The sequence below is a fragment of the Gopherus evgoodei genome, chromosome 3 (genome assembly GCF_007399415.2).
Source record: "Gopherus evgoodei ecotype Sinaloan lineage chromosome 3, rGopEvg1_v1.p, whole genome shotgun sequence".
NCBI classification, from domain to species: domain Eukaryota; kingdom Metazoa; phylum Chordata; order Testudines; family Testudinidae; genus Gopherus; species Gopherus evgoodei.
The window spans coordinates 85,629,387-85,654,852 of NC_044324.1; the positions used below are offsets into that span (position 1 = coordinate 85,629,387).

Sequence of the window (25,466 nt, forward strand, 5' to 3'; positions counted from 1 at the left end):
CCCGCAGGCCGAGCCTGGCCAGGTAAAGGGGAAGGCGGGAGTGGTGGGGAGAGGCGTGGCTACAGCTGGCCTGCCAGCTGCTGCGACCGGCCGCCGAGCTCTCCGGCAGCAGAAGGCACCAGCTGCAGCTGACAAAGGGGGCTTGCGCTCCACTTCGTGGGAGGCTTGGGAGGGCTTCCGCTCAAAGGGGACTTCACCGCGCTCAGTCTCGGGCCCCAGTGAATATTAGGAAGTTCTCCCGCGCGTTACAGCGGATTGCTGGGGGAAGGAATCAGGCCTGCCCCTTTAAACTGAGAGAGTTCTCCTGAAGCTTCAGATACGGAGCTCTAGATGCCGGTGCTGCGTATAAAAAGGGGCAAATTATCGGAGTAGTTACTTGTAGACAATTAAAGGTTAGATAAGGATTGTTTGGCACCCGCGGCGTGCCCAGAGAGACACCCCGGGTCCGATACACTTTTTACATCGAGGTTTGCTACGCAGGTTGTGCGCGTAGAACTTAAAAATCTTGCTTCTTCCCTCATCTCCCGATCAAAGATCTGTAGAGATTGTGAAAAGCATCCTAGCGAAATCGAAGTGCGTTGTTCCCCGGGCTAAGTCCCATGAGTGAACGTTAAAGGGTGAAAAGGATAATGATTTAATTAGAAAGATTCTTTCTAATTCTTTTGTTGACTAATTATGTGTTTTTAGGGGGAGGTGAAACAAAATTAGCAGCTTGGGCTATTCCTGATGAACTCCTTGGGATTTCTTCATTTCCCTGAGGTCCGAAATAGATTTATCAATATTTACCCTGCCCTTTTATGTTTTAAATATTTTAAATCTACTTTCGAGAGACATAAAGTGAACTATTTTACATAACAGTAGCTTAAGATAAAGAAAGGGGTTAAAGGAGCTATTGCGACAATGTTTAGGTCGCATTCACACGGACATCTATATAATTACACAAATAAAACAGGAATTGCTTCACTATCCCATTAGGATTTCAAACACCCACAAGACAGGAGCATGAAGCCCCTAACTCTCCCCTTGACAGAGCTAATGAGAAGCGTACAGAATGAAAAAAACAGCAGCAGGGTGCTTGCAGGATTTCCCTGACAGTCTGCAGAGTATATTTATAACAAGTAAAGAAAATGAAGGGCTGTTCTGTGAATCTTTGATACAGAAGGCAAGTAAACTGCCCTAACGCAGTATCACAGTTTGTTATTGTTGACCGCTTGATTTAAACACTCCTCATTGGCGTATATATTTGAGATTTATTTTACACGTGTTACTATATGGACATTGATTTATGTTCCAGAAGTGCCTTAGTTTTGGAATGTATTACAGGCAACCGTGAAGCTCGTGTACAGCGTGCCACTGTATATGGAATAAAAGTGACCTCTTTAGTAGCCTTTAAAAATAAATACATTACATTACAGTGGGTTATCGTGTTGGCTCTCATTTCTGATTTACAATTAACAAGCTTTTATTATTATTTACTATTATGTATTAAGATTCTATACACGTGTTGGTTCGGTATGTATTAAGACATTAATCCAATCGATTTTGTATGAGCACAATGAGCTCGTTTCAATGCATTTTCTGTTTCTAATTTTTTTTAAAGCGGTGTGGGTGCGCACGTGTTTAGTTTGGAGAAGTAATTAAATACATGACGTCGTTTGGACAGGCGCTAACGGTGCCCCATCTTGCTGACGCTGTGGGCCCAATCTTGAAGTAATTAGCCCCGATCCTGCACTCACGGAAGTCAATGGCAAAACTCCCATTGTCTTTAATGGGAACAGAGTTGTGCAAAGGGGAGAAGGGAGGGTAAATGCATGTAAAAACATCTGAGCCAACTCCACATCCTTCATACTAAAAAGGTAACACACAAACCTGGTCTGAAAGGGATGTGCAACCGGGGCATTCCATCACCAGCCCTAGATGTGAGGATGGGGGTAAGGTGTCCAGAGATGTTTGCGAAAAAAAATACGTGTAGAAAGGCGTGTTGAGGTTTAGCTAGTAAGAGAGGCTTCTTTTTCAATATCAAGTAAAAAAGGAATGTTCCCAGATAGTTATGTACCTTTCCCACTTACCAAATCTATTGCTTCAGGAACTCCTGGAGTTTGGGGGTGAGGGGGTAGTTCCTTCCCACCCACTGTTAATAAAGTTAATGAGGGCCACCAGAGCCAGTAACCGCAGTTTCATGGCCCCCTACTAAGGCTGGTAGATTAATGGGGTGCCTTCCACATCCAAGACCCCCTTCTGGGAAGTTGACAGCTAGGTTCAATTGGCGCTAAAAGTAGCTCTAAACTGATGGAGTGTAAATCCACTATTTGGGAGACTATCCTGCAGACCTTCATCAGAAGTAGCTGTTGAGGCTTACCCCCGCGCCCATTGACGTCAGTAGAAGTTTTGTCATTGACTTGGGAGCAGGATGGATTTCCATTAGGGAGCTCCCTAGTTAAGTGAAGTAATGGCTGGATTCTCAAACGGGGCAGGTGGGGGGTGCAGTACGCCTGTCATGCAGAATTTCTTCGCGTGGCCCCAGATACATCTCCGTCCCGAACAGCCCCGGTTTCCTGCTCCCAGGTGTGTGTGACCTGAGTACGTTCTGCCACGTGAAGCAGGCATGAGTACTTGCTCACTGGGAGTGCCGCGTGAAGTCTGCCCTCCATATCAAACTCTAACAGCAGCTTCGAGGCAGCAGCAGCTTCCTGGGGCCTTCAGCGTGCTGGGATGAGAGACTGTTTGCAGAGCCACGTGGAAAGGTCCCGGCTGATGCTGTCACGGCTGGTCATCAAAGAAAGGACTTAGCAGAGCTAACGGTGCAACTGTGACCACGTTTCATGAGCAAATCGTTGCGAATAGGGATAGCTGACAAATGCCACCTTTCTCTGGGGGGTCTCTGAGGCTCTCCGCATGCTGGGCGCTATGCTGTAAAGTGGAAAGCCATCTCACAGGCTTTCGGGAGAGAGATGGGGGCAGGCCTTGAGTGTTTCACTGTTGCTCCTGCTGTACAGATGCGCTCCCTGAGTTGCTCTCTGTGTCCCAGCATCATACAGCGGGGTCCTAGTTTGGGACTGCCATGGGGCCGGAGCAATGCGTGGGCATCTGAAGGCGGCCACGGCAGTAAGCCAAGAATTCCTGAGCACAAGGAACAGCGATAAACGCCAGCTGATCATGCTCAGTGGCTGCGTGGCCAAGTACAGCGCAAAGGCGCAGGGACCCCGCTCCGCTCCGGGCTACTGCAGGCTCGCAGCATAGCTGGAGTCACAGGGAGCATGGGAAAGCTTGGCCCTGCCTTTGACACGTTGCAGGATAGAGAAATAAATGTTCCGTCTATAGCCAGGATCACCAGCCCGCCTCCCCGCGGATGTCACAGGAAAGGAGAAGGGGGCAAGCGAAAAGCCTGGTTGTATGGGGAGCTGTCATGAGAGGCGGGCAGGGGTGTGTGAGGGGGAAGGAGTGGCGGTGGTGTTGGAAACTCTGGGTTTGGGAGCTCGGTGCGCGAGGGCGGATGGGAGCTCCATTGGGTGTATTGTGGCGGGGGAGGGGGGTTGAGGATCCCCAACGTGTGTGGGGAGCCAGTCAGGGGGTGGATGCCCTGGTTGATTGATTCTTCTTTTGCTTCTAGGTAAGAGACTTGGAGCAAGGAAGCAAACTGCAGGAGACCAAGCTCAAAGCCCTGCGGTGGCCTGAGAGATCTGGATCGAGGGCCGCTGCTGGAGCTCTGCGGAGCCGCGGACCTTAGGAAAAGGCAAAAGGCAATAACCCTACTCTACCGCCTGGCCTGCTGTAGCAGAACACACTAGCTTGCCACAGCCACTGGGGAGCACCACAGCAAGCCACATCGTCCTACTCCATTTGTCTGTCTGTATCCACCTGTTGTCCTTCTTATACTGTACATAGATTGTGAGCCATTTGGAACAGGGCGTGTTTGTTTGTTGTGTTTGTTCAGCACCTAGAGTAACCCACACACCTCCTGGGTGTGGTGTTCTGTGGTGGTGGTGGGGGGTTTCTGCTCTACAGCCTTAGCTAACAGGCAGCTGGCTTTTAGCTCAGGCGGTAGGGGCTCATGAGACAGCCCCCTCTCAAGGTTCGATCCCGCCCCTGGGGTCTGTCAGTGTTACACTAGTACAATGAGGTCAGTGGTCTTGGTCCATGACTCTGGCTCCTGTGCACTACAGTAATACATACAAGGGTGCACCACACCCAGGCAGGACAGCAACAAAGTGCTCCACCCAGGACCATAGTATACCATGCCTGTGTGTCCCACCCACACAAAAACATGTCACAATGGTGCCACACCCACAGCAATATGCCACAGTGTAAAATGCCCAGGAAAATATACCCTGTCACCACACAACAGTGCTTCTTCACACAGTACTATAGGGTGCAACCCCACACTAGAACATGCCACAGGACAGTTGATACACCGCAGCTACAACACACACAGGACCACACAGAAAGCCACCCCTCCCATATACAAAGGACAGTACAGTGCTTTGCACCATCCTAACTGCACCATCACCACTGGAGAGAAAGGGCCCACCCATCCCTCAGTATGTCACAGGCCACATACTGCACTACTGCTTTTCCCGTGCCTTGGGTATCAAAAGATTCATCAGTCCTTGAAAAGTCTATTAGCAGTGGCTGCCAAGGAAGCTGTGTCCAACCAGCTGCAGTCCATAAAGAAGCCCTATGATGGTGCCTTTGGGGGAGGAAGAAAGCCGAGAGAGACATGGAAGCTTTTAGCCCTATAGAACTGAGTTTATAATTAAGAAAAGCAGTTGCAGTTGCATGAAATGCAAACTATACTCTGCATTGATCCTATCATGCACTGAAACAATACCCCGATTTGGGATCATTTTCATCCTGATATTAGTGGGACCCGAAGCCAGCCGTCCTGGCAACACAAAATGGCAGAGGAGAGAAAGGGAGTGGAGGGAGAGAGAGAAAATTGTTTATGAAGATTATTTCATCTGTTCAGCCATTCTGTCACATACGTTTTATTTCACAGCGTGCTGTGCAATCAGAGGAAACCATTCTATACCTACAGAGTGGAGTTCGAAAAGCTAGTATTGGTGTTAAATGTGAAATCCGTTGCTAGATCTTTATTTTATATGTATGCCTATTTATGTATTTAGTTAATTGAAGGATGTGGAGGCTGCCACTTCAGCTCTCATCTCCCTGGAGAAACAGATGGATAATCTGGAGGCTGAAATTGCATTCCTGCAAAGAGTGCACAGTGAGGTTAGATTTAGAGTTTGCTTTAAACATCACTTTTCAATTTTTCTGTTCTGGAAGCTTTGCAGAAGAATCGTATTATTTACCATGTACTGTGTGTGTGTTTCTGTCAGAACAGGAAAACGAAGATTTGATGAAACAGAGCTACAGTGCTTCAGCGTGTGTGGATGTCTCCTGCTCAATCCCAGACCTGGCTCCTGCTCTGAGGGACATTCAGATGGAGTCTGAAGGAATTGCGGCCGAGAACCTGCAGGTAAAATTATACTTCAGTGGATCTGCAAAATGAAATTATCTGTCAGCCTCTGCTGATAAAAAATCCTTGTTCATGACAAACATGTTTAATATGTTTACTATACCATCTCTAGAAACAAACATCCATAATATAGACACAGATCTTCATAAGAGAAATATTTCTCCTACTACACATTCCACAAAAGGCATAGAAAGGCATGGAGGGAGAGTCTACTTTCAATGGCTGTACAAGATTAATTTTAAAATTACAAGCAATTTTTGCTTATTTACTTACACTTATCTATAGCCCTCCATAAAATAGTTGGCAGTATTCCCATTACTTTATATATATTTATGTATTAACAAAATAACTGAAACATTTTTTCTTTCATAGCTGACTTTAAACATTCATGTTTGCCATATTCTGTTTAATTTCCCCTCACGAAATAGACGAGTGGTACAAAACCAGATTTCTTGACTTTAATCAACCTTCCACAAAACATGCCGAGAATGTGAGACGTTTCAGGGAAGAAACAGGGAACTGCAAAAGTGTAAGTGGATTTGAAAACCCCTTCCAGCTTATGTTATGTCACTTCTAATGCAACCCTTTGTTCTGATTTCACTAAGTTAGGTAATGTGACAGTTGTCTGATACATTTTCCAGTAATGGTGGTCTTTTAGGCTATATGCAGGGAGGGAGGTGGACTGGAGTAGTGGTGTCTCTATATATGACCCCATGCCAAACCGATAGAATGCATACACGAATAATATTTTATATAACTTCGGCTACTTATTAATTCCCACATCTGAAATCAATATGTTGGTCTGTTCAGATCATCTGAAAAAATGGCTGACGGGGTTAGAGGACAATTAGTTTGCAACAGATCATGTCTTGTTTGGAAGAAAGTGACACTTCTAAAGACAGACAGCTCCTTGGTGTGGAGTCTAGGTGCCATTCGGGGTAGATTTATTAAGCTGTGAGAAACACAGTGAAGTAGCAGTTGCTAGTGAAGTCCACACTTTAATTTCCAGCATAAGGACAAATACTAAGGTACGTGTCAGAGACTGGGGTGTTATTAAAAGTCATTGTCTTACATATTGATAGATCCCTTTGACAGGTCGGGTCAGGATCCAAAGTCCAAACTTCCTCCCTAACTCACATTTAAAATGAATCAAGCTGCAAACCTCCAACACAATAATTTATTATTTCAAAGGATTTTCATTTCTGGGTCCCAGAGACTCTTGCACTTTGTTTACCCCACATCCTCCCAGTAAAACTTTTGCAACAGACAAAAATGCAATACCAAATTTCAGGTCAATGCATTTTCTTTTGATTTCCACATATTTTGGCCAGATAGGAACATGTTCAATTTCCCCGAGGCTTAGGTACATATATATTAAGTGTATGTTTGATACAAAGAGGGTGTGCCCAGTTCTAGCATAGAGTATGGGGGATGCAGACATGCAGGATTCAGTGCAGCACAAACTATTCATACTGAGCAGTTATTTACATTGGCCTCAATCTCTTCGTTGCAGGTGAGATTCATTTTGCAGAGGATTTTTTTTCAGTATGATGCAGCTTTATTAAATTTGAAATCTGTGGTGGTAATGGAAATTTTTCTCATTTCTGTCCCAAATCATTTCAGTTCTTGAGATACTTGTGGAGGTAAAAGACAAGATTCCAAGGCTCAAAGCCTGGCCCCATTAAGTCTATGGGAATTTTGCCTGTGACTTCAGTGAAGCCTGGATTTTATGGCAGGAGTGAACAGATCGGTGATTTCGGATTGCACTCCTCTGGTGCTACAGATTAAGGCCCTTAATACAGAAATGCAGCATTAGGGATTCAGATCAAGGAAATCCAAGAGAAATATACCGAAGTGACTGAAGGATTACAGGCAAACTACAATTCGTAGGTTTTAATTTAATTTAATTTTTCCCTCTTTGCAAATATTGAATTAAGCCAATAGGTAAATCAGGCCAATCTAAAATTATCCTGAATTTTAATTATTAGAAGCCACCTTTTGGAGTAGGCAGTCACTAGACTTAAATACAAGTCCTCTGGCTGCCTTGTAGATCTTTGAAAAGCAGGAAACCTGGCACACCTTTTTCTGTCCTGACTTATCTTTGCTAGGCCTTTCTGCAGTTAAGAATTCTTTACACAGAAACCTTTGCAGAGCTCATTCCTGCATATTAACACCCTAGACGGGCTTTTGATTATTTGCTCTTTCTGGATACGATCGGACCAAAGATGTGTGTTGATCTTTTCAGGAGAAAACACAAACGCTGCAAGAGGAACTGAAAGCAATGAAGGAGAAAATCGCCCTCCATCTGTGTGACTAGCAAAATCTCCTGCACGTGAAAAAATGGCTTTGGACGTTGAGATCGCCACATATAAGTTATGATGCTGTTGAAGAAGCAGATTTATGCCAGATTCACACGCGATCCTCAGTCTCTCTTTTGTGCTTTCTTTAGCTTCCGGGGTCTCCTTCGTTCCATAGTCACTCTCAACGCTAGGGTGCTTTTTGTTTTTTTTAAGGAAGCTGATTGAAAGTGAGGACAGAAGAACTGGTGACCTCTTTGAGTGGGATACATCTCACAGGCAGGATGACAGGCCACGGGCAGGGCAGTACCATTGAAAGCATTGCCGAAGGTCAGGCTGTAGATACCACCCTCAGCAAACCTGTGCTTATCAGGCAAAGGAGTCATTTGCACCGGGATAGGGACTGATAGGAAAACATATGACAAAAATGCTAGGGAATAAAAAAGCCCTTAAAATTCACAGGGATGGAGGAAATTGTGTGTAATTACTGGGACTCAAACTATTTCAGTATAATATTTTATCTCACAAGCCTAAGGAAGGTCTGGCCGAGGTACTAATGTAACCATGCCGCGAGAATAATCCATTGAGGTTTGCGCTGTTTGTATTTAAAAGTATTTCTAACCCTGTATCTTCAGTTAACTTTGCACCACTACTAAGCGTTAGCACAGTCTAGGAGGTCGTGTCTGTGATTTGCACAAGGGTTATTGCTGCTTCATTAGTACCTTTGAATATTCATTATTTTTGCCCCACCGTTTTTCATTCATTACCAGTATTTTCCCCTTAAAACAGTTGAGACAGACAAAGCCTAAATCCAGGAAGGCACCCGAAAGAGGATTTTAAGGATTACTGGTGCTACTGCTGCTGAGAGCTAAAGAAGAATAGATCACGATGGTAATTTGCTTGGGATCAAAGAAATGAGAGTCACATGCCACACGCTTCAATCTGTCTAACTTTAGCGCCTTTAGTCAAACCGCATTTCCAAACGACGCCTGGTTTTTAAACCTGATTTGTCGCTTTTATTAAATTAAATAAAATTATGAGCATGTGTTTTTTGCCTGAGTTGGTCCCCTTTTCTTCTGCTCTGTTTAATGATTATCTAAAGCGAGGCATTGTGCATTACTTTACAAAGGTATTTGTTAACCTTTAAAGGACCTGACAGTTGTTATAACATTTTGCATCTCTGAAACATTTACTAGTAACCTTTTTTCCAAGTAGTGTCATGTGGTAAAGTCTAACCTAATGAGAAGTTTCCATCCCGAAAAATCTCTAACGTGACTGAAGATAAATGAATAGAAAACAGAGGAACATTTTAATTAATTAGATCTTACATAGATCACGCTTGAAGAAAATGTTTTACAAAAGAAGACCTGACTTTGCGGGAATAATTTTCATTCCCATCTATTAAAAATTATTCGGCTCTAAACTAGAAGCCCGCATTAGCTTTCTGAGCAGGGTCCTATTTTTTTTGTTGTATGTTTTCTGATCTGTATCGCTACACAGACACACTCACACGTGTTACTTAAGAGAGAGAGAATGATTTTGACTCAGCTTTTGGCGATTTCATGGAGAGAATTGTTAAGAAACTCTCGACTTAACATCACACCGAACTTGAAACAAGTCTCTCAAATACAAAGCAGCCCCTAAATCAAAAGCTTCTTTTCAGCTCAATTTCTGAAAGGTTCACTCAGGGTGAATTACAGTTTATTCCAGAGAAAATAAACTGATCTAGTTTAAAAAATGCCTCCACACTTGCAGAAAGCCAGGGAGAATTATAAGGGGTTACCACATCACACCAGCACTGTAGGTACCGTATAGTTATAATAATACACTTTCCACACAGACATACTTATTTGCGCCAAATCCCGGCAATTCGACAACAATTTCGAAGTTACATCTCAAGACTAGTCAGAGTACTGTATCCCTTTCTTATAAAGACTATGTTCTGCGCAACACAAACTTGAATGTTGTACAGCAGTAAAGCCTATTTCCGTTTTGGCAGGCTATTTGTTTAGTGCTAACAGATCCAGTGATGAAAATGTACCTTTGTTTCTTTCTGAACATTGGACCTATGCATGCTCCCTTCTAATGATGGAAACAACTGCTGCTTTCCCCCGTCATCAGAACTAAGAAGATGTTATTGAATGACGGGGTGATTTTTTAATTTAACACCAGTAGTTATCATCAGAAGTTTTATAATGCGCTTGATTCTGGATTCCTCAACTGTCCAGACAACTTCCCTCCTCTTCTGCCTTTTGGATACTGAGGTCCATGAGGAGCTCAAAGATGTATCGTTTTGTCTTAACTCAGAAGTTTTGCGTACTGACGTTCAAAGGAAGCACGTGAGATAAAGAGGGACACTGTGCTGGTCCATTGTAGTGAATTTTTGGTTTGAAGAGCGTGCAGAGTTGCCCAAAATTCCACAGGTCCGCTGAAGGATAGTTCCATCAATGGCTATTAGTCAACAACCTCAGGCGCTAGGTATCCCTAAACCAGCAACTGCCAGAAGATGGGCCTGGAAGACAGGGGATGGATCACTCAGACTGTTCTGTTCAATCCGTCAAGCATCTGGCACTGGCCATTGCCAGAGACAGGATACTGGGCTAGATGGACCATTGGTCTGACCCAGAATGGGGGTTCTTATGGTTCTTATTCACACTAAGAGTATAACCTCTTACAGTGTTTATACGGTAAACCCTCATAAATTGCCAAGGCAGCCTGGACAGTCTGAATCAAAGCAATCGGAATAGTTTGCATTAAGAGCCGCATGACACAAAGGAGTTTTGCTTGCTTCAGTTGTGTGTTGGGGCTATTCATAAGTGAGTGTCTGTAATTTTGATACTTATGTGAAATGAGGGCCACGAAGAGCGAAACTTGATATGACCACTGGCACAATAGTCCATAATGACAGCTTCAGGTGTTTTGTGATGAAAATGCAGATATTCTTCTGTTGGGAAGTCATCTCATGAGACAGATTTTTGTTATAATTTCCAGAACATGGTAAATATTTGGCCTTCTATACAAGGCCAAAAAACAAAACAACCCACCAGTGGAAAATCCAGACACAGACACCTCCACCCGAGGTGCGAAGTTAAAACCCTGATTATCCTTTGAGAATAAGAGCATTAAAGACCTGTATGGCGTCATATGTGCATGCTTTTATGAACCAAGAGCATCAATGCAAGCAACACGACATGGCCCGCAAACGGCAGGTCAATTCTTTAAAAGTGTTGGCTGAATATTAACAGCTTTCTGAAGAAGTGTGTGTGTGTGTGTGTGTGTGTGTGTGTGTGTGTGTGTGTGTGTGTGTGTGTGTGTGTGTGTGTGTGTGTGTGTGTGTGTGTGTGTTGAATGTGTGTCACATTTCTTTTGAAAGCGCGGTTTGAGCATTCAGTAATACTGTATATTCCATTTTGAAGGCAATAAAATGTTTTAGTGGACCCAGTCCTGCAAATCTATGTTAATGTGAATAGCTTCTACACACACATATGAGCAGTCCACCGAAACCCAGGGTCCTGCTGCAGTGAGTAAAGGCTATTGGCGATCTTCGATTGTGTCAAGCTAAGTGCTTTACACATCCAACTTGATTTTCCCTTCCCTTCTACTGGCAAGACTTGGGGGAAACGCAGCTTTTAAATATGCTAGTATTTCTTCATGGGATTAAGCAACAAGGGACAGGAAGAGCAGCCTGGACTCTAAACCTGAGAATTATCAAGAGTCGCCTTAACACAAGAGTTGGCTGGCATCAAGTCGTTTTGAATGCAGGTTATTTCAAGCCTGGCTGGCAAAGATTTTAAGGTGAGAGATTTGTTTAAATTAAGATTCCATGGCAGAAGCATCCAAGTAGCAAAGGGATCTTTCTTTCTAGTTAGGCTATTCCCAGAGAGAGAGAGAGAGAGAGAGAGAGAGAGAGAGAGAGAGTGTCAGAGAGACAGAGAGACCGAAACTTTTGAGTTAAAGACTCTGCTCTGTACCACACACATTTTAATACCACGATTCAGAAATGACATTGGATGGGAAGAGGACAGGGCCTCAGCAGCAATTTTTAAGTATTTGTATTTAGGGATTTTAAAAAAGTAGCACAACAATGAAAAAGAGGCAGCGACATTCATATTAAAACTAATTCAATTACAAGGAAAATGACTCCTGACAGATGATACCCATGAACTGCTTTAGCTTCCTTACCACAAAACCGTCATCATCAATAGATTTTTTTTGTTTGAAAAATATGACAAGAATGAAGGAAGAAGGCATTACACTTCCGCCTAGTGTACTTTAAAACGAGATCTGAAAACAGACTTAGCCACAGAGCCTATACATTAGGAGTAACGTGGGTTTAAGCCTTGGTTGCTCTATATATCCATTTAGTTTCCTATTTCAGATGTTTCTACTTATTAAAAAGAAGTCAAGTCACTTTAAGCAGGAACCAGAGGAGAAAGCTTCAGTTTGTCATATTCATTAATTAGAGAGCTGCATATACTAGAAAAATACTCGGCTTCTTCCCTGCCTCCCGACTATTTCACCATGAGGAAATGTTTACCAGAGTGTAATGAACAGTTTCTGATAGCTGGGTTTTTGCAAAACTTCCATTTGTCCTTGCTGATAGTCATGTCTTGCAAAGCAGAAAATGATGAAACCCTTTACAGCATTATACGTTTTCATTAAAAATCCAGCTCTCACAGCCATTTCTTCGTCTTACTGGCAAAACCTATCACTTTCCCCATTTAGGTCATTACCAGCCAGCCAGCCTGCCCTGTCTTGCTCTCTGGTGCCGCTACAGAAAGAAATCTTCCTTGCAGCAGCTACCATTCTCTTTCTCTCTCTCTCTCTCTCTCTTCCCCGCCCCGCTCGTACTGTTGATTTCCCTGGCTCTTCTCAGATGAACTGCTGAATTCAATAGGAGTCTAAGGGTGAAATCATACTCAATCTGTCTGTTCCCAGCACAGCATTTAAATGCACATTTCTTTATAGTAAGGAAATCAATGGAATAGGACCCAGAAAATTTGGGTTACATGCCCCAGGCTCTGCCACTGGCCAATAGGGCAAGTTATGGTGCATCCTCGTGCCTCAGTTTCCCCATTTGTAAAATTGGGATTATTCTGATTGCTTTGACTGAATGAAAGCACTATATAAGAGCTAGGTAGATTATCATAGAACGTCCGGTTTGGAAGGGAGCTCAGGAGGTCATCTAGTCCAACCCCCTGCTCAAAGCACGGCCAATCCCCAGACAATTTTTTGCCCCAGGTCCCTAAATGGTCCCCTTAAGGATTGAACTCACAACTCTGGATTTAGCAGGCTAATGCTCAAACCACTGAGATATCAATAATTTAATAATAGCATTATTATTGAATATTCAGTAATAATATTTTGTATTATGCTGCTGTTCAGAACGAAGGTTATCAGAAAATTAAGTGTTTCATATTATAGCTACAATTACTCAGAAAATAGAACATTTATTCTACAAGATATGACAATTCCGGTAAACTCTTAAGGAAGAAGGTACACTGTGTATAAAGAATGAAGCGAAACATTGCAGAGGGATTATGTGAGTTGGGAAGATTGACAGAATGCACTCTCTTTGGTTATATATTTTAGCTTCGTGTGTCCTTCTACAATTTTATTATCCCTGAATAAGATTCAATAACAAATTTGAAAATATCAAGCTCTCCACTATTTTCGGAGAAATAGTCTGAACAGAGAGAATCCGTGAAAATATTCAAATCAGAAGAGTTCCAGCATGCCGTCCTCATATAGGAAAAATCATGTTGATATGAACGATCGTTTTGTCTGTCTCAAAGCTGCAGGATCAGACCATTTAGGTAATACAACATATTAAAATGCCATAACAATGATCTAAAGGAGTTAAAATAGAGACTATACCTCTATAAAATGTTTTTCAAGGGATTAGGGAGGCATAAAACAAATGTATCAACGGACACAAAAAGTTTCACAAATATTTCCTGGCACATTTGTGAAACATCTACGTTAATCTAATCACCAGTTTGCCTTTAAGTTATGTTTTTGAATAATACACGTAAAAGCTTCAGTTAAGCGTGTGCTAGCTATGTCAAAAATAGGCGGCTTCTTTCACTCTGTGCGTTTCAACTGGCCTCACACTGGGGTTGATCCACACTCTTATGAAAGCCAGTGGAAAGTTTCCTATTAGCTTCAATGAGCTTTGGATCAACCCACTGCCTGCATTTGCTATTCTTTGCCAGTCATAAACAAATTTGTAAAATCTAACAGAAGGAAGATTTTACATTTTACAAAAGAAGATCAAAGTCCTTTACTCATCAATCCACACTTAGATATACCCCTGATGAAGTCAATAGAAATTTCTGTTGAGTGAGGAATGCTAAATAGAACCATTAATATATATTTTTTAATATAACCTTACTAATGAGGATGTAATTTCTGAAGGGAAAAGAACTCTTTCTTGTGCTGTTTACCCACTCGTGCTGTGTACTTCCCTGGAATGCATCCGTAGCAATGCATCCAACCTGTAATTTTATACCGGTGATCAGTTATATAGAGGAAAGGTGTTTCTATGAATAGGTTCTCTTATTTGTGTCAATCGCTCATGACTGCATAAAGCTCTAAGAGGACAGTACTAAAGAGACAAAATGAAAATAACCAATCTGTAATATGAGTACAGATCCTTGGTTAATCCTAAAATTTTGTATCTGTGCTGTTTATTTCTTCTCCCCAGATACAGGGCCTGACATTTATCAGTACCGAATCTCCCCTATTTATCGGCACTTTCCATTGTTCCAACCTCCAGGTCATTTCGCGGTTTGGCTCGGTCATTTTGTGCCATTGCTCTTTCTCCTATTGTGGGGTCATTCACAGATTTGATCATAGAATAATCTAAAGATCATGAAAGGAGGAGGTTGCCTAGGGACAGAGTGTAGAAGGAGAATAGGAGAGAACAGAGGAGAAATCCCTTGGAGGTAGCAATAATGTGGTGGAGGGAGATGCAGTCAGAGAGGAGAACCAGGAAAGGTAGGAAGCAGCTTCCGGGACAGAGTAATATTAAAGGTAGTGGATAAATCAAGGATAAGGGTGGAGAAGAAGCCTTGAGGTATGGCCTAGAAAAGGTCACTGGTAACTGATGAGGAAAATACCATGGGAAGGGAAGGAGCAAAAACCAGATGTTAGGAGCAAAGCTTGGGGAGAGGTATTCAGGGCAATGTGAGTAGCAAGTATATTCCAAATAAGAGGCACAGGAGAGGAACAGGTGTTAGAAAGAAGAATGGGGGCAGATGGGGTCAAGAGAGGGCCTTTTGAGGACAGGGCATGCAGACAGTGGCGGCTCTAGCCATTTCGCCGCCCCAAGCACTGCGGCATGCCGCGGGAGGCGCTCTGCCAGTCGCCGGTCCCGCGGCTTCGGTGGACCCTCCGCAGGCGTGCGGCCCTGAAGCCGCCCCTGCATGCAGAGAAGATAGCAGACTGAGAGGAATGAGGTACGGTGGGGCAAGGAAGGTTAGCAATCAGGAGGGCGAAGGACAAGTAAAAGATACTTGGATCAAATAGCATCAATCTTCTCTTTCAAAGCCTCATCAAGAAGCCGGGCACAGAGGAAGGATTATAAAGTGGAAGGCAGCTGCAGGAAGAGGGAGAAGAGGCCACGAGAGAATTAAGGAAGGACGGAGAAGTAAAGTAGTTTGACAAGGGAGTAACCGTGCTGAATGGAGAACTCCCAGGTTCTAGCCCTGGCAGTTTATGAGCCATCTTGACATCAGATGTGCTAGCTGAGAGAAAATGTAAGCAGCTCATGGAAGGTAAACAGTTTAAAAAAGCCCCAGTACCAATGTCTCTCTCATCTGCAAACTAACAAACCAAAAAATTCAGTCAGATAAATACAGTCCTTGCTGTTAGCCACAATCAATGTTAGTCCCAGGGTCTTTAAAGTTGCGTATAGAACAGCGCGGATTCTGTTTGTTTGATTGGCTGGAAGACTGCCAGGTATCTGCATATTGTTACACTCCGCTGCTGAAAATTTCTCAGCTGTGTGTACAAGTGTCGTTTGTTTTAAATAAGGCAAATATAATGATAGTTTTCACCAGGTTTCTCATGTGATAACATGTTCTTTACTAGCTAGTGGGGTCCTGGGGTTTCAGCAGAGTGTCGAATGGTCTTCTCAGGAGGCTATGCAGAGATGGGGCCGCGAGTTTGAGCTAAAGCTTATTGTAATCAATTGAAGGATTCCCATTGACTCCAATGGGCTTGATTTAAAGCTTGCCATTGATAAGGTATTGTAGATAAATATTTGCCTTGTTCTTTATCATTCATTCATACATTTTTTGATGTAATTATGTCTTAGACTTCTTTTTGGTTGAATTTCAAGGAATCACATGTCTAAACATGATTATAATATTACACCTGAAGAAATGAAAGGTATGTGGTTTTGACTTTAAGCGTTCATTGCAGGCATTCAAAGGCGGGAATCGGACATTTATTGCCACGTTTCAGCTAAACCCTTTCCATCCTGCTACGTCTGGTCACACTTTGTACTACAGAAAATTAAATTAAAATAAATGATATAGGATCAACAACACATAGTTGAAAGGAGAAAATACATTTGGGGCATACTTTGCCTTTGATTGACTTGCTTAACTCCAATGATGTGTACAGCAGTTGTGCACAATATGGCCCAACATGTTTGCCTGGAACAATGTTAGCCATTCCTGAACTCAAGGATTGCCAATTTTTCCAGGGAATATTATAATTATATTTCAAGGGACAAATTCATCCTATGGTGTTGCACTAGGTATGAATTTGGCTCGTTAGATCCTGGATTTTGCATTTGAATCTAGTTTACCCTGAAAATACCAAAATATGTGAATGGCCAGACAGATTTCTATCGCTCATACGTCAGAGGAGACTCGAGCTCACATACTGTGTAATCAAAGTTCAACTGTAGTTTACATTCCCCAAATTTGAGTCAGCCCGGGAAAGGGAGCAGGATACAAAGGAAACTGTGTGGGGTATGGAATTCTGTCTATTTTTATTCCAAAACGGCCCCTCCCCACAAACTCTGTCGTATCCGATCTGGCGGAGGACCTCAGAATATTTCCCTATGGGTTATTTATTAGTTATAGTGTGCATTCTTGTCCGGTTGGTTTCAGGTTTTTAGATAGGTCCCATCCCAGAAATGTTGGCCAATAACGCTGAGACAAACCCTACCTTGTGTAAACAGTATCATGGGATCTTTAATGTCCACTACACAGAAAAGCCAAGGACTGTGTTTTAAGGTCTTATCTCAAACAGTAAACTTCACGGTAGTTAGTCCATTCTCCGCTGAAAGGAAGGGCTTGGAGGACTTTGTTTAAATTTGACCTTGTGATTCCAGGACTCAGGGTGTTTCCCAACATTAGGCTGCATGGATACCTAGGTATGACCCTTAGGGGCAGTATATGGTGCTTAACCAAATGACAAAAAGAGATATGTGGTGTAGATCTGGATTTCACGTTGTTCTCTACGTAAATGAACACATTTTCTGACTGCAGAAAATACAAGGGGGTATTGGAAAGCACTACTGGACATTCTGTGTTTTCAGACGATTAACTAGTTGCAGCTGTTTAGATGCTATTTCTCATTAGTGTTCGCTAGGGATAGAAAACGGAGCCATTTATTCGGAGTAGAGTTCATAATATGTAACAAAAACAACCCGGATACATTGTCAGAAGAGTGCATGTCGTACGGCTCATTTAGAAACTGGCCATTGTTAGGTTTACAATGCTAATCAAGATGTCCATTCAACAAGTGCGAACCATCATCGCACAAAAGATCATACTAATGAGCCATGGCATAAATATATGCATATTTATCATGCTCAATATATATGCTTTTGGATCAATAAACAATCCATATAACTTGTAGCCGAGCTGTCAGAAAAATTTAAAAGGAAATCACACCGAAGAGAGATTATTACATAGACAAACATCGAGCTCTCAAAAGATTCCAAAAATCACCAAATCCCAGTGAAATCACTGTGCGGGGAAAGGGAAAAAACACTTCCCTCTTTTGGGACGACTGGCTTTGGTGTGAATGCGCCTTTATGGTATTTCTTCATCATGAGAACGCTTCTTGGGCCTAATGATACAGCGCCAGGAACTCCTGTAAAACTCACACTCAAGTCAATGAGAGTTCTGTCTGAGTGAAGACTGAAGAAAGGACTGTAGGAACTGGCCGTAGGTTTGTATCTTGTTCTCAATTAGGACTCATAAAAATGCTAATCTTTTAGCTGGAGAATTCTTTGCGCTTATAAAATAACCTATTAACAGCCTATTTGGTGACATAGGTAGCTAGCTAGATGCCATATGATTTTTGTTTGTAATATTTGTCTGTGATAGTTAGCACATGGTTTCCATGCTCGAGAACCTAACTACGGATATATGGATCTGATTGATTTGATTGAACAATTATTAAGTACTGTTAGTATATGACCGTAAATCGCTGTATAAATTACTCTACACAATCTAGTTTGGGTGTGGTACAAAAAGTAATAAGAGGCCTGATGGCTACTCCTTCACCTCCCTGATTAAGCCGTGAGATCCACCCGCGTATTTTCCTCTGTAGCAGACCCATCTCTGCAATCGCGCAGGGTCTGAGTGGGAACAGCGTGTTAGTTACTCCGCGAGTGGGAGAGAGTGATGCAGAGAATGAGGAATAAGGGACAGGCTTGAAGTTTTAGGGCTAAACTGTAGGACTCCGCTCCCCTCATTCCCATGGAGTTTTGTTCGTTTACAGTGAACTTGGCCCTTTTTGTAGGCAGCATTCAGAAAACTTCTTTCTTTCTTGGTCTGTTTTTTTTTCTGTATTCATATCATGCACATCTCACAAAAGAATAGGGTGTATTGGTTCTCAAGGGCTCCATACTATCTGGAACAAACAGCACAATATACACTGTTCACGCTTCTCCTAAGGCCAAGAACTGCAGATGCATCAAGAGCCAAGTCCTAAGGGAGCAAATAAATTATCGTGAAGCCGTCTCCCACCGAACAGCAAATTTCCCAGTTATTTCAATGAGAGCAGAACCGGGTCTATAAGAACATAAAATAAGCCTGGCCATACTGGGTTAGACCAAAGGTCCATCTAGCCCGGTATCCTGTCTGCCGACAGTGGCCAGTGTCAGGTGCCAGAGGGAATGAACGGAACAGGTTAATCATCAAGTGATCCATCCCCTGTCGCCCATTCCCAGCTTCTGACAAACAGAGGCTAGGGACAACATCCCTGCCCATTCTGACTAATAGTCATTGATGGACCTATCCTCCATGAATTTATCTAGTTCTTTTTTGAACCCTGTCATAGTCTTGGCCTTCACATCCTCTGGCAGAATTCCACAGGTTGTCTGTGCCTTGTGTGAAGAAATACTTCCTTTTGTTTGTTTTAAACCTGCTGCCTATTAATTTCTTTGGTGACTCCTAATTCTTGTGTTATGAGAAGGAGTAAATTGCTATAATCTCTTACCCCACACCACGTGAAGTGAAATTAAAGGGGTGGTGAGGTTGGGAACCCACTAGGGAGAAAATTAGACCATTCACACAATCACTTTTGCATACGTTGCCTCTGTCGCTGGAGTGAGATATACAGTATCGATTCCGAGCTTCTGAAATAGCAAGATTCCATTTTCCAAACATTCTGTTCGGAATCCCTCCCTCCAGTCAGCCTGTAACCACATTACGGGTTCGTGGCTGTCCCTGAACTGAAAGACGTGAAATGACCGGGAAAATCCGTACACAAATATAACATGGCCTTTCTCATTTCTTCCTCTCTTTGATCAACATGGGCAATCCCCTTTGGTCGGTATTGGGGTCTGTTGACACGAGCGGTGTTGAGTGTTGCTGCGAGTGCCTGGCGGAAGGTCACCGTCAGTGAAGGAAGAAGTAAATAGTCCGACATCTGTGTTTATAGGCGAAAGTAACAAATCGACAGCGTCTCATAGCGGGAGAGCTCGCTCTCTATTCTGCCCTCCCTTTTCAATTGTCAGGTCAACGGGAGAGTAACTCGTACCGCTTCCAGGAGGCCGACAGTAGGATCTCAAAACTCACTTGTCAATCTTTATCAGAGGGGTAGCCATGTTAGTCTGGATCTGTAAAAGCAGCAAAGAATCCTGTGGCACCTTATAGACTACGTCCGTTAGTCTATAAGGTGCCACAGGATTCTTTGATGCTTTTGTCAATCTTTCATAGGGCTTTATCAGCCAATACGAGCTTTATGTCCTATAGGTCCTGATGCAAAGCCCACTGAAATCAATGGAAGTCTCCCATTTTATTGGCTTTTATAGGCATCGGATCAGGCCCGTGATGCTTGCTGTGTATATTTCTAAGGCATTTCTAATTATATTTTAAAATAACTCCTCTTTGCATTCCTTTCTGTGTTAATTTTAACCCTTTACTGTATAATTGCATCTCATGAAGATTCCCCTCAGTGTATCTTCCTCGTTGATTTCCTGCTACTATAAAAAGCATTAGCTACGCGGGTTGTTGTGGAAGATGTTTATATTATTGGTAGGGCTGAAAAAACAAGCGTCATTGGACGTTGGGTGACAGAGATCAGAGTTTCGTTTTTGTTTTTGTTTTCCCTGAACACGAATTAATCCCTATGTCTTTCCGAGCAGGATTCCCATTAAATTGCTCCGCTGGCCACCCCATCAGAGTGCAATTATGTCATTGCAGCTTTCCTTCTAATCATCTTTTCTCAGGGGCTGTCATGAACATTTGCTGTGCTGGCAGTCCCACCGAGAGACATTAGCCCGGTCATTTTCTATCTCTCTTTTATTTCCTTAGTTTCGCTCCGAAATCTTTATAAATCTCCTTTCTAGGAGGAGTGTCCAAGCGGGTGGAAGTCTGAATACAATGAAACCTGAGAATTTCTGTCACTCTCTGCATATGGTCCTAAGTGCTTTAATCCCAATTAGGGGCGGCTGACACACGGTCCTATTCATCCCAATCAGCTCTTGAATACATTTGCCTAGAAATGAACTTCACAAATAGAGTCTCTCCTAAATGTGCCCAACAGCAAGGAAAATCGAATTGAGACAGGGGCTCATTCTAAGGCGATGGAGGGAGAAAAGGTATGAATTTATAAGGTACACCGAAACATTGCAATTCAGCAACAAGTTTACTGACTTTTATTTGTACCATGTCAACCGAAAGAACCAAGAGATAAGTTGGGGGCTCGGGGGGAGGATCCGGTTAAAAGGCAACTTTAGACGGACTTTGAATACCTTATGTGGCAAGCATCGCTTCCAGCTGAAACTGGGTTTAAAAAACAACCACCCTACTCTGGAATTTTTAGCTAGCATCAAACGTTTTTTAACCCGATCTCGAATGAAGCTTGCTTGCCCCTAAGAATAAGAATCCCAAATTGAGATCATGTCATCTGCTGGGGTTCCCATAGAACCTTAATGACTATTCAAAAGCTGCTTTAATGTCCCACCCGCATCTTGTCTGCACAGCACAGCTTGTTAGGAACCTTGAGCGCTTACCCCCGTCCGCTCGCTCTGCCAAGCCGCCTCACATAGGTAATAATTAATATTAGCAACTCATTCTGATTACGATTATTATTATAAATGTAAAACAAGACAGAAAAATACGCTTAAAACTGTGCTTGGATACTCCAGAGCCAAGGAAATTTTAAACTAGAAGTGACGATTTATGAAAAAACTCCGGGTCTGTATTAAATGCGCATTTTGCCTTATGATGTGGAAAATAGCTCGCATGTAATAAGGAGTGTTGTGATCTATGTACTGCATACTCTGTGTGTGTGTGTGTGTGTGTGTGTGTGTGTGTGTGTGTGTGTGTGTGTGTGTGTGTGTGTGTGTGTGTGGCCGAAGACTGTGGCACTGTATCAAAGCATGTGCAATCTGAAATGTTACAGTTGAACATTTCCAATCTGCAAGGCTCATCGCTTGCAGAGCGGTTGTTTTCCTTTCTGAAATGGATAAATCACTAAAACGGGCCAATGGGGGAGTTGGCTGCTTAATTTTACTGCGAGAATATTGACTACTGAATGAAGGGGCAGTATTTTGTTAAAGAATCCACTGTGTTTCTCCGCAACATAATGAAGCTGGCCCTGTATACAGGCATTCATGCTGGTTTGAATGTAATGTTGAACCTTCTCTGTGCTGGAGCAGTTTGATGATTTGAATGGAGCTCCCTGGTGGGACATTGCTCTCTGCAACTGTGCCTCTTTCGATGACTGTTGTTCCTTAACATTCATGCTTCATTATGGGGCAACCTGTTAAATCAAAAAGAACACTGTGCCAAAGTGTTCCGCAGGGGCACTGGCAGTTCAGCGATGGGCATAAATAAGGGCTGACTGCTAAAATATCTTTCATGAAATCTCTGGGCAAAATTTATTTAACTTTAATGGTGTTTCGAGCAGCCTAGCTTAAGTATATAAAAAACGAGAGTGGAACGTTTTGATTGAGTCTAAACATTGTCTTTGAATAAAGCTGAAACCATGTAATTAATGTGTCTTTTTAATAAGGGACAATACAGTCGTTCAAGCTATTTAATTTCATTTAATTTTCCATCCCATTTGCTCCAAAGGCTGCTTTTACTTTTAACACCCGGCCTTTCATGCTGCATCTTGCTCCAGTGGGCACATTAGATCGGTTTCACCCTTCCTTTTTAGGGAAGGAAAAATAAAAGAAAATGTGGTTCCTTTCCTCTTTTGTAGACAATTTATTTCACTTGGGGAACTTCGACTTTGAGCCACAGGACAGAATAAAAATTGGAGAACTGGTGTGAATGCTTCCAGAGCGGGGCTTTTATTTTCTGGGTGGATGGGAACCAGTCACAATTGGCTATATTAATAAATAACTTTCCTCACAGTCGGCCTTTACATGGTCCTATTGATAAAATTGTTCGCGTGTCGTTCACGCTTTGTGACTCATTAAGGAGGGGATGGAGCAGCTCCCCAAATGGAGCGGTAGGGTACCTTGGTTTCCTTAAAAGCCCTCTCTCTATCTCTGCAGCTCTTGCAATTTAAACTGGGTGTCATCCTAAAGTCGCCAGGCCAGAGGTTATAGGGACATGTTCATGGCTTAAATTTATTGCCCTCAACTTCTTGTTTATCCTTTCCCCCCCATTCATGCTGCTGATCAAAGGGGTCATCTCAGTTTTTTTCCACCCCCGCTGCAGTCCACACCAAACACTATTCTCAGAATGTTCCCTACAATTACACCATGTGGAGGAATGATCGATAATCATTAATGTTTCCAGAGACGTAGTTTACATTTGTTTCTGCTTGGCTAGTGCGCGCGCAAATGTATCATTATTGAAACTGTATCCATGACCTACATTGATTTAGTGCAGGGGAACAATTTGGGACTAGAGAAGGCATTTTGCCACAGCCAGTTTCCCCGTCTTTCACTTAGGTCGGGTTTCTTCATTAGTTATTTAAATAGGGGCAGATTCTGCTCTTATTCCAATCAGCCTCAAAAATCCCGTGCTGCCACAATCTATGGTTTGTATCTCTGTGGACGTAGCCATATAACAAAATAGAACAAGCAAAAAAGGATTTAACGCCATGTCCTAGAGGTAAGATACTGGACTTCAGCCATTTAGTCACTGCAATGTTTAAACCGAAGAAATATTTAAAGTTTATGAATTTACGTGAATATACAAATACATTTCAATGTCTGACATGTGGCAGCTTCCTAATATTAAATTAAATACCAATTTGTTGTTGCACTGAACAGAAGATGGGTTTGATGAAATTAACTAGCTTCATAATCAACTGCCCTGTTAAGATCTGCATTAACTTGAAAGACATGGCCTGCCTTAACTGGTATCATAGCGCCGCGTGTTGCGATATCTGTCTTCATATATACTTAGGTCATGCTAACACAGATCATGCACATTTAAGAATTATAAGGCTCATTTAAAATCACCTTATTTCTAAAGAGCTTTTCCGCTTATCCCATTACATGCCATACTTTTAGAGAAAAATGCGCCATCTCACCTTTAGTATTTATTATAATAACGAGTGCTGCTGTAAACAAAAAAATATGATTAAAAACCTTATGATGACATATTGAGAGCGATCTGCTATAAGATATAATGCCTAGATAATTGCCTGCAGTGCACAGCATTTACTCAGTTTCATATAACCTATCATGAGCTGTAGCTAAAAGACTAACTTTTTAATAGTTTGTTTTTGAACTGATTAGGATTGGATTATTTATCAAACTACAGGAAAAAACGAGGGCAGTTGCTATTGGAAATAATGTCTAAAATGTGCATATGCAACTATTCTTCAAAGAAAGAAACATTCAGATGTAGCCTGTTTAGGTCAACTTCACGTATATTATTACAGTGAGCTTCCTATTGAGAAATGGGGAAAATCATAAAAGCGCAAACAGAAGTTTCAGTTATTGATTCTTTAGTCTTTTGTGCACATCTGGATTGTGTGTATGTGTGTGTGTGTGTGTGTGTGTGTGTGTGTGTGTGTGTGTGTGTGTGTGTGTCCAATTAAAGGATCAGGATAAATTCCCGTTCCAAAATCTTGCTCTTCCGCCCCGCCCCCCCCACTCTCAAGTGTTTTTATGCGCTACAAATGGACTTGCAAGCTACTCTTAGACCAGTGTTTCATGTTTGTGTAATTAAAACACGATCACCCTTTACAAAAAGTGCAGATCATTTGGAATCTAGGCTAAGTTACATTTTTTTTCTTTTTAAAAAAGTATTCTCAGTGGAAGCAATTTTGCATATGGAAAAATAACCTGGAGAGGTATTAATTTAGAAGGGGTACAAAAACATACATTATCCTCTTTAGAATTCTGTGATGTCTGTTTGTGTTTGAATCTATTTCTTGAATTCTCTAACACGAATTAAAAAATTCCCACGGTGTTCACAACTGCAACACTTCGCGATTTAAAAGGGCAACAATGCTTCATATTTCGTGCCATTCATCCCAGAAGAAAATAAAAGTTAAGGAGCAGAGCTGTTATAAATAGGTTACTGGCTTGAAACAAATCCACTGAAATGGTAATATGGTCTTTTTTTTTTTTAAGTGTAGGTATTTTCTGGTGTTTTCCCATCAAGTACCTGCCCAATTTCTGTATGGCACACGCCAGGAATCAATAGAAGTTAACAAGTCCTCAAAACATTCCCCATCTCTTTGTTTAATCTTCTTTACAATAAAGCCAAGGGAAGAGAATTAAAAATCTTTGAAGTATATTAAACCTCAAAAGAATCAGCCAAGTAGACTTAAAATAGTCACTTATTTTCCAAAACTGGTTTGTCTAGGAACAATAAAAGGAAGTAAAATTTATGGAGAAATTATACAGTGGATTTGTCACTTAAAATATCGTAACTGTCTCGGGGACAATACCCCATGCTGAGGATTAATGGTCCCTCCAGACCTTTGATTCACCAGCGCCTTTTCTTTGCCCTTGACAAATTGGATTTTTAGGAATGGGAAGGTCGCCTGGACCATTGTTTGCTAGCCATTCAAAGTACTTGATTATGCAGGAGGGTTAGGGAAAGGCTCCACGTGACCCACTTGGATGGAACTCTGCAGCTGCTGTGAAAGCTAAACTCTCTCACCAAACTCTGCGCCCTAGAGCATCAAAGTGCCAAGGGGTACCCCTCCTGTTCCAATTGAAAAGCCGGCGTGCACACACCACCGCGTCACTCTGCAGGCGGAGATACGCCTGTGTTCATCCTGCTCGCTGGCTGTCT

General features: G+C 42.3%; 1 protein-coding gene across 1 annotated transcript; it reads left to right on the top strand.

Annotated features, from left to right (window-relative positions):
- The first annotated feature begins 3,075 nt into the window (after nucleotides 1–3,075).
- LOC115649386 (desmin-like) lies at nucleotides 3,076–7,793 on the top strand. Its single transcript, XM_030558330.1, is given in 7 exon segments — nucleotides 3,076–3,192; nucleotides 4,596–4,689; nucleotides 4,692–4,734; nucleotides 5,133–5,229; nucleotides 5,342–5,476; nucleotides 5,898–6,005; nucleotides 7,722–7,793. Coding segments are annotated over 7 exon segments (666 nt in total).
- Nucleotides 7,794–25,466: the final 17,673 nt, after the last annotated feature.